The following is a 17423-nucleotide window of genomic DNA, read 5'->3' as shown; positions in this document are numbered from 1 at the left end:
GCGGTCGGCGGTGGTCACTGTGCGCGTGCACTTGTTTAGTGATGAGCAGAACTTTTGGTGTTACTGTCTGTGACCTAAGTGTTGATATTCCGCACTCATTGGTGAGCTTACCCGGCTTGACTCCTCTACAAGTATTATTAGTGTGTATTTTCGAAAGGGAGCTCAACTGCAGTGATCTGCTTTCTTAGGCGTGGCAGTATAGAAGGAATACTTTAACTACGAAATATCGTGAGATGCTGCAGCTCTTGAACGGTGCACTTCGACACGCAGAGTAGGCAAGTGTGCCTATGCAATACCAGCATATAAAATTATGTTCACGCTTAACTTTGTCGCCGTCAGAAATTGAGCTACCTCAAAATTTTTAAGCATACTGCTTCTTAAACGCACAAAAACGCACTAAATATCTGCTACTAATGCACTCACGTACTTTTTAAGCAAGAATACTCAATTTCTTTTTCTGTGTCTTGTCTCACGGTAACCAGTACTTTGCTTCTTGACGATACTTAAAAAAAATAGCGAAGTCATTATAATAAATCCTTGCGTAGTTTAGGCAGTTAGCCTAAGTGTGAAGTAAGGGTCGCTCACTTAGGGATCACTTCGTCACTCTAGAGGCGCTTTGCAGCCAGCTGTGAACACAACCCAGAAAGTGCGGCCCCTTTTCTGTATGGTTATGTTAATGTGTAGGTTAGATACATTTGTTATATAACAGCTTGTCTTCGTCTCAACTTCACGAAGTTCAGTTTATGTGGCGATGGTTCAGCGCTCGCCTGCTCTGCCTGCCAAAGTTGACAAAAGTTAGCGCAGAATGCAGCCGTTGAGCGTTCACCTCAACTGACAATTTTTTTTCGAGAAGCATGGCGCCGAACGGAACTGCCAAGGGATCAGCCGACGTGGCCGACCGACGAAGGCGGTAAGCTTATCGCTGATGCGAGTTCCCCATGGAGCGGCAACCCTCCGAGTGGGAGACATCGGGGTGAAGTCTATAGCACCGTGCTTGAGAAGGCGCAACCTCCCTTTTTCCCCCTTTCTGCTCGCAGGCGTCACCATTCTACTCTCGTTGATCGTCTTCATGCTGCTCATTTGCGAAAAAATTCCCGCCACCTCAGACACTCTGCCTCTCATAGGTGCGGACCCAGTGAAGTGCGGTCGTTGACATAAAAACCCCAGCCCCTTGATATGGTCATGGTTGTCTCCTAAACGCTTGGCGAGAGAAGAGAGGAGGGCAGCGACAGAGCGAGGACTAGCGCATCCATCTGCGTAGTGCATAAGGCAAAAACAAAAGTGAAGGCTCAATTAGTAAAGGGGGCCACATACGTGTCATCACCCGCAGATCATTTTGTTCATGGTATAGTGAGTGCGATTGTGAGGAGCCGGAGCCAGTTTTGACACTTTGACTAGTAGTGGGCTGTTTTTACGCAATCTAGAAAAGAGTTCGTGTTGGAGTTGGAAAACACTAGGTGCAGCGCGAGTTCATGACCGATGTTTCAAGTAGAGAACTTGTGTTGGTCGAAGCAAATCTGTCTGAAAATAAGCTCTGCGTTCAAGGCGCTCGCATGACGCTGCCGCCACAAGTGAAAAGTCGCCACTTTCTACGTTCATTTCATTTACTTCGATTTCTACAAATACAGCCGTGGTGCTCACGCGCTAAGAAAAGATGTTCTAATGCAGTGATTTGTGCTTGTTGGTAAGACATCGTGAGGCTCATATCGCGTGAAAAGACAAGGACGAAAGGAAGACGTGACAAACATAGGCGCTAACATTGCAACATTCTTTATTTCGAGCAAGGGACCCATACATATATACAACTTTTTCGCGTACATCATCATACATGTGCTGTTTGCAAAAATTCCTTACACACCATTGCGCAGGTAAGCTAACTCTTCGCGGGAAAGGGCAATTGATGGTTTTGACACACATTTATTGCCAAAACTATCAATCATTTCTGCTTCGATAATTTCGCGAGTTAATCTTCCTCGGGCTCTTCCCACAATGGAGCAGTCTCTGTGTGTCAAAACGATCAATTGCCCTTTCCCGCAAAGAGTTAGCTTACCTGCGCAATGGTGTGTAAGGAATTTTTGCAAACAGCGCATGTATGATGATGTACGCGAAAAAGTTATATATATGTATGGGTCCCTTGCTCTAAATAAAGATTGTTGCAAGTTAGCGTCTGTAGGTGTCACGTCTTCCTTTCGTCCTTGTCTTTTCACGCGCTATAAGCCTCACGCTAAGAAAAGAAGGAAGTGGGTAGCTTACCGCAGGTGAACGCTTGTTACATGTCGTAAGCGCTTTAACGTTAGCGCGGCTCCCTCTCGCGCTACGCTCAACTGATCAGGAATATGGCTGCCTGACACCCATGGTCAGAGCTCTGTCAGCACGTTTTTCTTGGTGACGGAGCTCTGACTTCTTCGTGCTGAGAAACATGCTGCACAAGCAGCACGTTTTTCCGTATGATGAATTGTCAGATAGTTTATCAGTCAGCAGGTCGAGCTATCGGTTAGCTTGGGTGTCCTTGAGCGCATTATTAAGAAGCGATCACAATGTAGCTGGTGCGTTCCTACAGACTTCCTCTTATATGACGGAAACTATTACTTTTGCTTACGCACATGTACGCCCCATCGCATGGCTGTTCAGAAGCTTTTTGGAAGGAAGTAAATAGCCACAAAGCGCGAAGTGGAAAGTACAAATTTCCGTAGCAGGTTAGAAAACCCCTCACGAATACTACCTACCAAAGCGGGTGCCATCATCCAGCACCTGGAGTAGCATGTCAGGCGAACAGCCAGGCTAACATCTCCAGTATACAATTAAAGCTTGTTTCTCCCTCTTTCGCTCTGTCCTTGTCTTCCGCTCAGCGAATTTGCCGATCGTGCTCCACCCACAAGCCCGAGTGTCCACGCTGGTCCGAAGCATGGCCTCCACTGTGGCCCCCTCGCTCACGAGCGACTTCCCCTTCACCCTGCCTTTCTCTCACACACTGCACTGGTGCGCACTAAATCCGAGTGGAGCTCTAAAAAGTGAACACGTGTCGCTGTATAGAGAGCTGCCGTAAAGGCAATGGGCGGCTCTGCATTCCCGGGATAAAATTAATACATCGACTCGCGTGGACCGTGCCCAGTTCTTCACACCAGCTTCGAAACTCCATTACACTTATCGTTCAATAACCGGGGAATCGAATGAGTCATAAAACTCAAATAGCTACGTAGTACCATGCCACCCCTTTTGTAAGTCAAGAGTCTAAAGCAGCCTGCTCGAGAAACCTGCTGCCATGTGAGTGTCACTCGTTCACTGAGACATTCATTCAGCTGCTCGTTTACAACGGTGGTCCAAGAGTTGGACGGCGTTTGCGACATGTGACACGCGGCGTTGGAGTGGTTAGTACAGCCAGCCTGCGTAGTCTGCGAGCTTTTTCTGGGAATTTAGTGCACTTACTTTGACAACACGGAAATACAAAATCAAGAAGTGGGTCTTCAAATGGAGTAGCAAACTGTGGAATAGAAGTTGCATAAACAGGGATAAAGTGGCTCAAAAAAGCTGGCCTACGTTTTGATAGGTGGACCGATCTTTTTTAAAGGTGGCCTGGCGGGTTCTGAGCCGTTGTGAGGTACTTTATCCCTGTTTATGTAACTTCCGACAACAGAAAAGGAAGACAGCATTTTTGAAACACTTTTGTTCACTATAAACAAAAATAACTTTGCCCATCACCCTAACTGAAGTTCGCCCTTTATGAATCTAATGGATACGTATTGACGCTAGTTTAAAAGTTACACATACAAATGGATAAGACGAGCTCATCTACGGCTCCTGTCTTCAACAAATGCAATGTCTATACAATAACCCGCGATAAACTCGCCTATTCGACCAACTCAATAGGTCTTATTTTATCTCTGCGAGCGGATGTTATGAGCCGAACACCAAGTAAACCTTAGTGCCATCACCATTCTCCTTGATTCTGGCACATTACGTTAGTTGTGTTGAGGCGTAACAGTATGCGTAGTATAGAAGGCCACTTTAAGCTCTCGAACTGCATGAAGCGAACTAAACAATTATAATATGGTGCAGCAAGCTCTTGGTGCATAAAAATGACAACGTTATTAAATACTTTATGAGTACTCCTTCAAGTCTCAACTACGCTCAACCCAAAGAATGCATATCTGTGCGACTGAATGGAAACACTGTGCACCTACCTTCAATAATGAGCTTCGGGTCAGGTTATTGTTCTCTTGTCTTAAAGGTAATGTAGTTAACTGAGCTTAAGTACTAAGCAGACGCAGCAACAACTCACTAGTGTCAAAAAGACCCGCCGTGGTTGCTCAGTGGCTATGGTGTTGCGCTGCTGAGCACGAGGTCGCGGGATCGAATCCTGGCCGCGGCGGCCGCATTTCGATGGGGGCGAAATGCGAAAACACCCGTTTACTTAGATTTAGGTGCACGTTAAAGAACCCTAGTGGGCGAAATTTCCGGAGTCCTCCACTACGGCGTGCTTCATAATCAGAAAGTGGTTTTGGCACGTAAAACCCCATAATTTTTTAATATAGTGTCAAAAAGATCGCCTAGAAGGAAATACTGGAATAATTGCAGCAGGAGCGAACTGAAGTATGTAGTCGCACTCACTGCGGCGGACTGAAAAATCTGATGCAATAATAAGGTCACGCTCAACGACACGAAAGGTCCTAACCAGCAAGAAGACGTTGAACGAGGACAGTAAATGGTGGGAAAAATGCGAGATAGCTCTAAATTGTTCGTTGCTATGAGAAGGATCTGGGAGATTTGGCATTGCAGAAACAAAAATCTTTACTCGGAGCCTACAATACGAGTATGATCCGCAAGCTTCGCTTGCTAGTTCAAAACTTTTTCATTAGTTTTCAACACGATGCTTTGTCGTATGCACACACGCACGTGCGCGTACGTTTGTAAGGCGACGAAGCAGAAGGAGAAGGAATGGCTGTTGCGGTCATTGTAGCGATCAAAAGGCATTAATGCTCCGTCATATATCAACGTCGCGCAAATGTGAAAATTTTCGAAGCTCATGTAGGCCCCGCACAGAATTTGAGTTGCGCCATGAGTTATGGTTTGCCTTATCATTCTGCGCGCCGAGGCAGGAGCAGATGAAAGAATGCCTTAGAGCTGGAATTGCCGGAGTGCTAAATTGAACCGGCACAAGCGGGATGTTTCGACAGCAAAATCACGAGAAAAAAAAGAGATTCAGTGACAACGTGAAGCGTAATTAAGAGAGCGAGAAGCACATATCGGCAGAAATTCTGGGGAGAAAGAGAGATCATAGCAGGAACCGCGCGGCATAAAGCTCGTCGCCGCGATGCTTGAACGATCTAAACAGGCATTGGGATGCAGGCGAGCGCCGTTTGCTTTCGCAATAGCTGCCGGCGGAAGTTTGCGCAGTTTAATTCTCGTTGCAGATATTGCGTTCGGTGCCGCGCGCGAGCGCATTCTCACGGGTATGGAGAGCAGATGTCGTTTAGTGTTCCGAAAGAAACGTGCGGTTCTGCACAGCTAACGGAACTGCTGAAGCTGAACGCCAAGTGATAGCCCGGCCTACCTACGCGCACTTTGATAACTGCGGATGGCGCAGTTATCAAAGCATAAGACAAGCCGGGACATCGCAACAGCATACGTGGTCATGACGTTAGGACAACAGTAAGTGTTCAACACAGACAAACAGACGGCCTTAGTTGCAACGTGCAATCAAGCATGTCATCACCATGCGGCTTCCCATTCTAAATCAAGTTTCATATATGTGTGTGTGTGTCTGTTCTTTTTATCGTACTAGACTTATCCTGTACAGCCCACCACTAGAGGCACACTAAACAACGACTTGAAATTACAGACCGTGAGAACAAGTATAGGCCTATAGAGCCATTGAAAGCTTTCGTTTTCAGTTCACAGACAAGCGACGCCAAGGTTAAATATATCTAAATAATGATGTGCTGCATGACCGTTCCGACATGTCTCGAATGCGTCTTTTTTTTTTTTTTTTTCTAGCATGTTTTCTGGCCTTGCTTTTGGACGTAGCTGCATGTCCGCATGTGGGAATCACGGGAAAAAAATGGATGCTGGATTGGGAGTGTGGGAAAACGGTCGTTAGAGCATGGAGCTCATGTCCATAGCTGAAATCCTCTCTCTTGTTTCATGCAACCTTCGGTTGCCTGAACATTAAAAGGAAAAACACAATGCCATAACTTCGTAGGAAAGTGGTTTAGCATATTTAACCTACATGCTCTAAGCCAACTTGATTTTTGACGAATATTTACACTATACAGGGTGTCCCAGGTAACTTTAGCCAGTTTTAATATATGCGAATGCCACGTAGCTGGGCAGAACCAAGGTATTGTTGTTTGCCGTCGCTTGGAGATACTCAAACTCTGTCTTTCATTCCGCCTAATTAGATAATTAGTCTTACTTTTTTAATAAACTGCTCAAATATTATAATTAGATTAAATGTGTCAATGACAAAATTGTAGAGCAACATGAAAAACTCCCGATACAGCTTTCTGTTGCTGAATACGTGCTACAGAAAAATGTTTTTCCGAGAGTGAAAGGAGCTCGCAGATGCGCGCAGAACTGCCGCGCGACTGGCCGCCCGAGGCACCTTGTGTGTATTCGCGGGCTTCTTTCACGCTCGGAAAAACACTTTTATGTATCACGTATTGAGAACAGAAAGCTGTATCGGGAGATTTTCATGTTGCTCTACAATTTTGTCATTGACACATTTGATCTAATTATAATATTTGGGAAGTTGACTAATTAATTAAGACTAATTATATAATTAGGCAGAATGAAAAAGAAATGTGAGTTTCTCCAAGCGACTGCAAACAACATTACCTCTTTTCTGCCCAGTTACGTGGCATTTGCAAATATTTAAACTCTGGCTAAAATTAGCTGGGACACCCTGTACAACATTGGATACGTGCGGGATACGTGCTTGCGGGCTGCGCATCTCTGCCAGCCTATGCATGGCATGAGTTCGAATGCACTGCTTGATGACGCTGAGAATGCGAGCCTGCGCTTGAGTGTGTTCTCTGTACCAGCACAAGCATAGTGCTCCCTGATATAGGTACTGATAAAACATGTTGTGCATGCTACGATTTTCCACTCACAGTCGCCGTCGTGTCATACTAATACGGCGTTTCTTCCTGTGGCCTTTCCACGTTGCTTTTTTTCCCCAGGAACTTATTTCGCCTGCATCATGATCATGGTCGCCTTTTCCGTGGTCATGACTGTGGTGGTTCTGAACTATCATCACAGAAATCAAGAGACGACCGAAATGCCTGCTGTGGTAAGATACTTATGTTTCTCTTTAATAATATTGCTATCATATTCGATTCCCACCCCGGGGGTATTCAACGTGTAGCGTAAACGTCATCTGAAGCTCTGAAGCTCTGGAGCTAAACCTGATAGCGTAAACTAGCATATGTGCGACTTCACGTTACAGGAGAGCTCTTGGTTAGTTCATTCCCGAAAGCGACAGGTTTCGGTACCGCGTGCCGATGCACGCTACAAACAAAACCAAATGCTCACTGCTTAATCATACATTAGCAAGCAACGCCGCAGCCGCCTTGGTGGTCTAAGGGCTTTGGCGCTGGGCTGCTAAGCCCGAGAGCGCCGAATCGAATACCGGTCGCCGCGGCTGCATTTCGATAGGGACAGATTGCAAAAATGCCCGTGTACCGTGCATTGGGTGCACGTTCAAGAACTCCCGGTGGTCAAAACTAATCCGAAGTTTCCAATTCCGGCGTGCCTCATAATGATATCGTGGTTTCGGCATGTGAAATCCCAGAATTAACTTTCTTTTTCAGGCAACGCCGTGGGAGCTAGAGGGAACTTTCACGCTGCCTTATTTCCCAACTCAGTTTCAGTGATTCACATACTGGAAGCAAACTTACAGAAAACTTAACTTCAACTCCACATGTTGTGGATCTATGTTAGAGGAGTTGTTGGCCGTAGAGGCGCCACATATCTAAACCATTCCGCAACAAATCTACCAGAGTTGTACATATTTGTGAGTGTACTGCTCTTGCTAATTGCCGTCTATTGTAGTTCAGAGAAACGCGCGCAGTTGTTGTTCCTGTCCGCACCCCTGTCCCATCTTCTTTTTGGCAATGCTTTCCACGGGCCCGTGGGCCTCGACTTGTGCGCTTCAATGCTTGTTGCAGATTCGCACGGTGTTCCTCGTGTGGCTCCCCTGGCTTCTGCGCATGGAGCCTCCAGGCCAGAAGGCGAACCGACGCAACATCTTCTTGAACAGCAAGATGAAAGAGCTCGAGCTTAAGGAGCGCTCGTCGCGGAGTTTGCTGGCCAACGTGCTGGACATCGACGACGACTTCCGCACTGCCAACAGCGCCGCCGCCAGCGACTGCCACGCGGCTCGCACCCCTTTCCTCGGAGGTGGAGGCGCGGGCGGCGGGGCGTCCACGGTGCACGCCTGCGTCCACTCGTCGCGTGAACTGAACTTGATCCTGCGTGAGCTGCGCTTCATCACGAGCCGCATGCGTAAGGACGAGCAAGAGCGGGAGGTCGTTGGCGAGTGGAAGTTCGCGGCCATGGTCGTCGACCGCGTCTGCCTCATCATCTTCTCGGCGTTCACCATCATCTCCACCTGCGCCTGCCTCTTCTCGGCGCCTCATCTGGTCGCCTAGCGCACCCTGCTTCTAGGACAGCACTACTACACTGCTGCTGCTACTTACCGCCGCAGCTCCCTCCGCCGGTGGCCGGTTGCACCGGTATTCCTCTCGGCAAGTCTCTTCCTTCTGCACGAGCCCCCGGGTTTGGCGCGCAGGGGGAAGGACCTCTCGTGAAGATAACAGCTCACAGCTTCGTCGCAGCCTTTCCAACATAAGTTCCATTTTAGAAAGACCTGCTATAAGGTCCGGTCGATGTCCCCACGCCATCGTGTGTGAAGAGGCGCAGCGCGAGATATGTGTGACGCGATGACCTCTCGTACCACACGACATCTCCTTGTTGGGAAGAAGGACACGTCGAAGCGAAGGAGCTGTCGCTGGTTTTTGTTTCAATCTTAGTGCCAATTACGAGTCGCCACCGGGGTGAAAGCATTGGAACATCTCGGAGGAACTGGTAGCACCGTCCGAAGCTGGTGCCTTGGATTTCACTTCATCCCTAGGATAGAACACTGTGCAGGGCTGCCAAACTGCTTCGAGGGTCAAGTAGACGCACTATCTCGCAACGGAACCACAACAAGAAGGGATTAACGCACGAATCTATCCTGACATGCTCTCTTTCCTATAGGAACGTCAGATTCGGGGCAGGTGTGTCTCAACATGACACTGTATGCCTGTCCGCCGTCATAGATCGGCTGGCCGGAGTATGAATAACCCACGCCTACCGCCCCGGCTTCCAATAAGTTCCCCCCTTTCTTTTCGTCGGTGAATGGTGCCGTAAGAGTAAAAAAAAAAGTTGACAACTGCGCGTGTTTGGCTGCATAAACTTGTGTGACCGCGTACATGCCAAAACAGAGACTATCGTAGGACGGTGTATTGTTTTTACAGTGTTCGTTGGCTTGTTGTGCTGTTTGAAGATGACGTTTTCAAATGTCAAAGATGGACTTCTCTAATCATAGACCAATTGTTCCGTGTCTAGTCCCCTCACAGCGTGTACAGCATCACTCCATTCGAGGGCCCGTATGGGCATCGCCAAACGGAGGCTTGCGGCTTATACCTTTGGCAGTGCTTCCACCGTCTGCAATGGGCCCACGCCAGCAATTGGCTAAGGCATTGTATTACCACGCTGTGGACCCTCACTGTCGACGTTTCGGTGCTTTGCAAAACCGCTCTTTGGTGATCGTAAGCAAGACATGAGCTTTTGCTTCTAAAAGCGTGAAACAAGCTCTAAAGCTGGACGCATAGGCTAAATGTTGAAGCAACCGCGCGGCCATCAAATGGCCGAAATGTGAAAAGAATTGTCAGCTTTCCTGCGCCGCGTAGGTTTTCGAACTACACGTGTTTTTATCATCCACCTCGACAGTTGGTGTTGTCTTGTTAACCATTTAGGCACTTAGGATAAGAATAACTTGTTTACATTTTACTGAGGAAGACTGGATGCATCTAAAATCAATTCTTGCCGTGAACTTCTTGGCTGGCTTCAAATTAAAAGATATTCTTATTGAGTGCACTAACTTGGTAGGTCGTATAATAAGTCTGCACTGATCCTAATGGCACGCTCAGCTGTGGTTGCCCTTACTCTGACGAATTATTCAGCGACATGCTCGAAACATCACTGTGCGTAATTTGTTTGTCTTTTTGCGCGTATCTTTGACTTTTTTCTTTCACCTTCTGACGTGGGAACCGGTAGAACTTTGCACTGACCTAACCGCAGAACTAGCCGTAATAATACAGTTTGACGTGGCTTTAGATATAAGCACTCTTTATTTTATGTAATTATAAAGGAACCAATATTTATGAGCTTCAACAATATTCCCCTGGCAGAATCGTTTTATACCAACTGTACTGAGGGCACATCACAATTAATCCAAAATGTTTATGCTACAATCTTCTCCGGCGACAGTGCAGCATGTGTCAGTGTCGTCATATTTCAGTCTGCCGTCTTGTTCAACGTCCAAGGCCATTAGTCGGTGAGGACACTGAGCCATTTTCCAAGAATGACACGTTCTTGAGCTTATGGTGTCGTTTTTCTGCTTCTTGAGTGTTCGATAAGGAATGCCAGCTCTGACCTAGCTTCAGACCGCTGGTTTCGCAAAGTTGCCGTCGCGTTTCCGAGAGTCGGTATATATGCATAAAAAGCGCCAAATAAGGCCCATAATATTTTATGGGTGGTGGCACATCGCCTGATATGACTGGGTCAAAGAATCCGGATCGCCGCTATGAGTTGTACAAAATAAAAAAAAGGAATCCCGTTCAAACCAAGCACAGCTTCAGTGGTGGGTCAGAACAAACCGTACGCTATGCTTCTATTTCATATATGGAAACTGTACATTGCGGATGGCCTAGGAAGATTGTGTATGCTTGCAAATTTTTACCGCGAGTACCAATGACTCTTAACAGACGTCGTCCGCGAACTTTCGGCGTATGTTTAATCTATTATTGGCCCCTTCATGCTAAACTTATAGGCTGACGATTTCAAAAAACAAACTTGTTTGAATAAGATAAAAAAGCCACCTAGTACAAGCTAACGCTAGTGTTTGGAACCTCGCGTCAGCAAAATAGTTGCAATAATAGAACGTCAAAGTTGCCAGGAGGAGCAAATTTTATGTAATTAAGTGCCCCTATAATTTGTGGGTGCGTCACTGAAAAAATGTGCCATAGTGGAGAGTGTCGCGCAAGTCAAATAATAAAACAAGAATGAAGTAATTCTAAAAAAGCGAAATATTGGAAGGCCATCAAAAAAAAAAAAAAAATAAGGAAAGGAAGACAGCGTTTGACGAAAGCGCAACCAAATCGGTCATGAGACCTTTGTGGGCGTCGTGGTTAGCTCGTTCCTGCGTGCGTCCTCGTCCAAATTCAATACTAATCTAATTAGGCAAAGATTTCTCCTTACAAACTCAAACTTGTTATGCTTGATCGAAGTATATCCTAACTTTATATTCCTTCCGATTTTAACAGTCTATAATGGAGTTGAGTCACAGCTTCACAGGGTTTTGAAGGTTTCGAAAGCTTTCGCCGCGAAAAGCTGAGTATGCCGAAGGGCTGCCAGCCAATGTTGAAGTCACCTTTTTTTTTTATGACCATAAAGGTCTGCATGTAGGCTGAGCTTCGCGATTCTCTATTTCAAGGCTAGACCTTGCGAGGGCCGGTCGGACGCCTCACCGAACCAGTAGTTTCCTGGCGGGAATCGCCGTTCCACCGAGGAGCACTTTCTTTAGCTTGCGTTCAGCGTTGGTTACTAGAAGATGACCGCTAATCACATAGAATGCTGCTTTTGTTGTTTGCAAATGAGTAAAGTTTTAGACCTGTGTATATCATGCAGCGGCAGTGTCCCGTAGACGTTGCCTTCTTTGATATGAGGATGGTCATTGTACAAGCAGTTCCAAATGACACTTAAGGAAGCCGTTTTCTGAAAGTACATTTGCAAAATTTGGGTGAAAATAATAATAATCGGCCAACTTCTTGCAGTGCTTCGTACACTTGTGCAATATAAACGCTACGTTTTTGCTTCCTACAAAGAATGAGCGCATTGTTAACACGGACGTCTTTCACCTGCGTGTCGAGACGTCGACAATGACACGAAGCTTAGGGTTGGGTCAATATTAGCGTGATGAACTCTGCCTCACAGAGCGGCTCTGTGTGTACCTCCTTTCTACGCTGTAGTGCATTGCGTGGAACTCGTCGATAAGTGGTTTCTTCATCACTTGCGAAACCAAATTTGTTTAATGGTTTTATTTTTCTCGCCACGACACTCGATATTGTCTTGACACTCGAAATTAAAAATATAGATATGTGCTGCCAACAAAGTGCAGGGTTATGTTGCCAGCAGCTTCGTCCTGCCATGTACATCCTTTAGGTATAAGGTTGTTTCACCGTTACCCCGGTCGCTGTTAACCGGAATATGTCATTGTGCCATTTAACAGACCATAAGGTTGAGTTCACCTTGCTTTACCTTCCTCTTGTTGCTGCCAATAGAATCCTCACTAAACAGGAGGACTTCGTATTTGCTCTTTGTTCGATCAGCCTCACTCATTTTATGGCAAGTTCTTCTGTTCTTATTGTTACGTGAACGTCTCGCGACACTGGCACGGATTTTCTGATACCTTTGAAATACAATGCGCTAGTGACAAGAGGTGTCGTCGAGTAATGTGCCGAAGGCGCTGTATTACTCACGGTGGCTTTAGGGGCTGAAACCAATGACAGGTGTCCCTCGCAGCCTCCGAAGTTTCCCAGCATCGCAGATCCACAGGCGCACCAAAGCGAAGCCCGGCGGGTGCTCTGGTCATGGCGGCAATCGATTTTGGCAAGGATTGTACATGTTCTTACTTTGTGGCATGACCGTAATGTCTGGTCTTCGGGTCACTATTTGGCAGACTGTAAGCAAGGCTATTGGTGAATCGCTGCTGCTACTGTAATCAATACGTCGCTGTCAAAAAAGAAATATGCAATGTCAAAGAACAGGTATACTGTAAAATTCATGCTGACATGTATGTTGTTTTAAGTACGCGGTGCCTGTCGCCACCTGCCACATGGTGTCGTTTTTCGCAGGCATGATTGATCACCTTGGAGCGAAGAAATAACCATGTTCCACAAGCCACTCTAGTGGTTTGTGCATGTCATAACTGTCATTCCGCCGGTACCTGCCACCGTCTACATCTTGCTAACTTCATGGTCATGCTCCCGTTGAGACTTGGTTAACTTTGGAAACCGCTGTAATGGTCCGCATAACCGGGGCTCAGTATACACATGTTGCACTCATGTCTCCTCCTCGACACAAATGGCGCGTGGTGCGGCGACGATATCGTGCATGATACCACTCCTTATATTGATTGCTCACTACTACAGCGAATCCTTTACATAGCCGGTAGCCGGCTGGCCTAACGCCTACCTCAGCCGATGGCGGGTTGTCGTTACGCGGAACTAGGCCTCTGTATGCTAGTATGCTGTCTTATGTCACCGAGGTCTCTGCTGTGTGGCCGACACCGGGGTTACTAAATTGTTCCGGTTTCATAATGGCCGGCTATTGGGCAGGAAATCGTTTAAGAATGAACAGAGCGACCGCAGGAAAGTTACGAATTGTGCATAGTACACGCGTGAACCTTAAGTGACAACACATGATCATGTTTCTGTGGGCTGACATCAATGCTTCTGTGATACAACGTTGTGTTCTTCCACATGTGCGTATCATAAAAAAACGTTTGTCGTCGTTTTCACGCACTTCGTCTAGGAAATAATTTGCGCCCGCGTCCCGTCTGAGTTAGTCTGTCATTGTCCTCTCCGGTGTGTGTACCATGTTCATTCGTCCCCCCACCCCACCCACGCGAATTCTAGTCACGTGACCTTTTATGAAAATGCAGCCAACCAAACTGCGGCACGACATCGCTATATCAAGCTCACGTGAATATCACGTGCTTTCCTTGTGTGCTGCACAATAGCATCCGGTCAGTGCTCAGTGCGCAGTTTTGCCTGCCATGGCCGTGCGTTGCTCATGCCAGCATTTGATGCGCTGTAATTTTTTTTTCTGAGCATTGCAGTGTTTGCATTTACTCCCGCCTCATTCAGCGAATTTATGTTCCCAGTCCTTCCCGCCCGATAACAGACATAATGGCATCGTTTCGATGTGCGAAAGACATTTTCGCTTCGCGTTATTTTGTTCAACGTTTTCTGTGAAGCGTCAGTCAGGTTCTTTTGCCGTGGCTAAATCTCATCTCTTCCTCGTCGTGAAGTAGGAGACCAAGACACTGTAGACTACGAAAAGATTGAAGTCGGGTGCTGTACATACGTATAGTGGCTCGGTAACACTAGCACATTTACATAGATATATAAATGAACGTTGAGCCGGATCCTGAGAGTATTGATATGTAGCCCAATCCTTTAAACACACTCCAGTTGATATTTCTTGTTACAACATATTTGTTGGAAACCTCTGTGCTTTCTTCTCAACTCTCGCGCCTCCGTGTAACAAGTGCGGACGCTCGTTGGCAGCTGTTTCTCCAAGGTGTCACGACGCACCAAGCGGATTATACGTGCGGTGCGGCTTGTTTTCGAATGCATTGAGCTGGGAGCATTTTTTCACTTTGTCTCAGCAAATTAAAAAGTGGCGCGAAGACTCTCAAGCGGATATTTTTCAAGCGGGTATTTCTAACTGCAAGCTGACGCCACAGATAGCACAAACAGTGGCACCGATTAATCAGTCAACCAAGGAAATGCAACAGCAGAAGGCACGGCGTGCGGATGTCCTCGGAAGTCAAGCCAGGCAGTTGGACACGGGTCATTACTTTCGGTTTCCGTTGGACCTAGCATCGCACGTTGCTACAGACCCGGCTTTAGCTGACATGTTGTGTCGTTTTTGTTGCTTTACTGAATGCCCAAGGGGGGTTTCCGGTGTGAACAAAAGAACCGAGTCTTGAATTTGAAGTTAGCAACTTCTGTTCAGTGAGCGTGGCATCGATCTTTCTAGGTACTGCCCCGCATTTCTGTCTGCATATCTTCCACAATTTGTCTTTATCTTTCTTTCTCTCTCTCTCCCTCTCTCTCTCTCTGTCTCTCTCTCTCTGTATCTTTTATGTCGCTCATAACAGCCTCGGGCCTCCACGTATTTTCCCTGTCGTCTAGAGACCATTTATTTTCTCCCTGCGGATTTCACCATCTAGAATACTGGGCTGTTAGCATGCAAGTCATCTTCTCTGCTGGACTAAACAAACTCATCCAATCCCGGTCATCTGTCATTTCTTTTTTTCCTTCTTCATCTGGCCTGGAACTTCTGTTACCAGAAATCTTTAATTTTTATATTATTCCGCCTTACAATTTAAAATATTTCCGTTCCCGGTGTCGTTCCTACACAGTAAACCGATTTACACCCTTAAGGGTCCTTTAAGGTCCTTGAGGGTGCGAATTGGTCTGTAACTCACACCTTTACGCCCTTATAAATGTAAGATTGTGAATTACACCTTTACACTCGTAAGTGTGTAAGAGTTTGAGTTATAATCCGTAAAGCTCCCTTAAGAGTGCAAATCAGTTTACAGCGTAACTGCCCTGCCTTTTGTCTCACTCTCTTCCCCGTCGTGGCACAATGTCGGCGAAATTAGACCGATAAATTTATCCGCTTTGCTATGAAGAGCTATCTTTCTCGCGCAACATCAATGTTGTTTCAAGTCCTTTGCCAGTCGGTATATGAAATAACGAATGACCTTTCTCGTTTCTTAGAAGCACTGCAACAGACATTATATTAGAAAACTCGCTCCGTCATCATGACAGCTGGTTGAATGCTATCCGCGCAAAATCAGAAACGAGCGTGAGACTTCCTTGGTCAAAGCAATTTGGCTTTCATTCAAAGCCAAAGCCATTTCAAAGGTCAAAGCCATTGGTCAGAACCATTTTTAAACGAGCTTGCGATAATCATTCAACTACTCCACAAGAAACTGCCAACGAGCTTAGAAAGGTCAGTTTGCAGAGCTTGCAAGGCTCACGACAAAATCATCATGGTCTTCCTGCAGCTTCCCCGTTTAAAAGTCCAGGTGTTACCGCCTTTCATGTGAACAGCCCAGTGTGTGCAGACGGTGGTGTCCGCCGAGCTTCCCGGTAACATTGTCTGCTACCGCATTAACGCGTGTCCCCGTCTTTTTGCAAAGCTAACACAAAAGCTCAATGGAGTCGCGCTGCGCTGAGAAAGTGGCGCAGGCAGTGGACTCGCTCTCCTTTGGCGGCCGGTTTCAGCTCGCTAGAGACAACCTCGGTGCGCCTCGTCTCACCTATACGTAAGGGACAGACCACGGGATCCGACGGGGCTCACGTCGTTTCCGCTATCGGCTGCTGGAGCTTGCGCGTTACTCACCGAGACGAAGAAGGCAAACGAATTCGCGGCAGCGCCAGCTGTTGCCTGTGCTGCCGCGCAAGCAACAGCACACTTCCCAGCGCAACACTTCCTAGCGAATTCCCACACTTCCGCAGCACACTTCCCAGCGCTCACTGCGCCGAAGCAGTTGCGTGGCAGCAGTAAAGTCTGCGCCAGCGTGCCATCTTCACTGCGCTTGACAGTAAATCACGTCGCATTCAATGAATTTTGAAAGGACCCAATACGCTCTCCATGCTTCTAACCAGCCATCGCGTGCGCTGATCAGCCGATCCCGGCGATAACGGCTGTGTGACAACGTCTTAGCCAGTAAATAAAAATGGATAAGAGTACACAGTGGAATTAATCGTTGCAAAATACGACCAGTGTTTTGTAACGACCCATTTCACTTTCTAATCTTTGTTTTCGCCATTCACGCGAACGTCCCAGTGCAACTGTTACCACCGCTGTCAGCCGCCCGGCACGATCGGTCGTAGGAAAAATTGCAAAGAGGAATGGACCGTCACAAAATACGGATCCTGGTTCAGAGGAGTGCGACACGCCACCAATGTACCTTGGTTGGCTTTCAGAGCAAAATATTGCCAGTCGCCGACTTTTGCGGCGTTCAGCAAGTGTTCTCGCGCCAACCGAATAGTCGTGCCTGTACTACCGGAAGTTGCACGCCAAAAATTTGCAGTTTCGCCCGAAGGGCGATGCACAGAAAGCTATAGAAAGGTTCATTGTTGCGATTGAACTCTTCGGGTGATGTTCTAACTACACGTTGGTGCGACTCAACGCCGGTGCACCAGGACTTCTGGCACAGTTAAAATATTTAAGACGCCTTGTAAGGACTGTAATGGCATTGCACAGACCCTGCTGTGCTGCCCGCAAAGAGAGACACCGTTGAAAAGTCATCACTTTCAGATTACGAGCACTAATATTGTTTTGCACGTTTTAGCAGCCTA

At 46.9% G+C, this 17423-nt stretch overlaps 1 protein-coding gene across 1 annotated transcript in view; it reads left to right on the top strand.

The window, feature by feature from the left end:
- The window catches only part of LOC126518996 (neuronal acetylcholine receptor subunit alpha-7-like), a 353751-nt gene extending 344164 nt beyond the window's left edge, over positions 1-9587 (top strand). The window contains exons 8-9 of the mRNA XM_050168610.3: positions 7179-7288; positions 8166-9587. Coding sequence (XP_050024567.1) covers positions 7179-7288; positions 8166-8648 — 593 coding nt within the window. The 3' untranslated portion in view covers positions 8649-9587. The remainder of the gene's footprint in view (positions 1-7178; positions 7289-8165) is intronic.
- Positions 9588-17423: the final 7836 nt, after the last annotated feature.

Source organism: Dermacentor andersoni, chromosome 3, assembly GCF_023375885.2.
Source record: "Dermacentor andersoni chromosome 3, qqDerAnde1_hic_scaffold, whole genome shotgun sequence".
Lineage (NCBI taxonomy): Eukaryota > Metazoa > Arthropoda > Arachnida > Ixodida > Ixodidae > Dermacentor > Dermacentor andersoni.
Note: the sequence above shows the minus strand (reverse complement) of the source record. Positions and strands in the feature narration are given on the sequence as shown.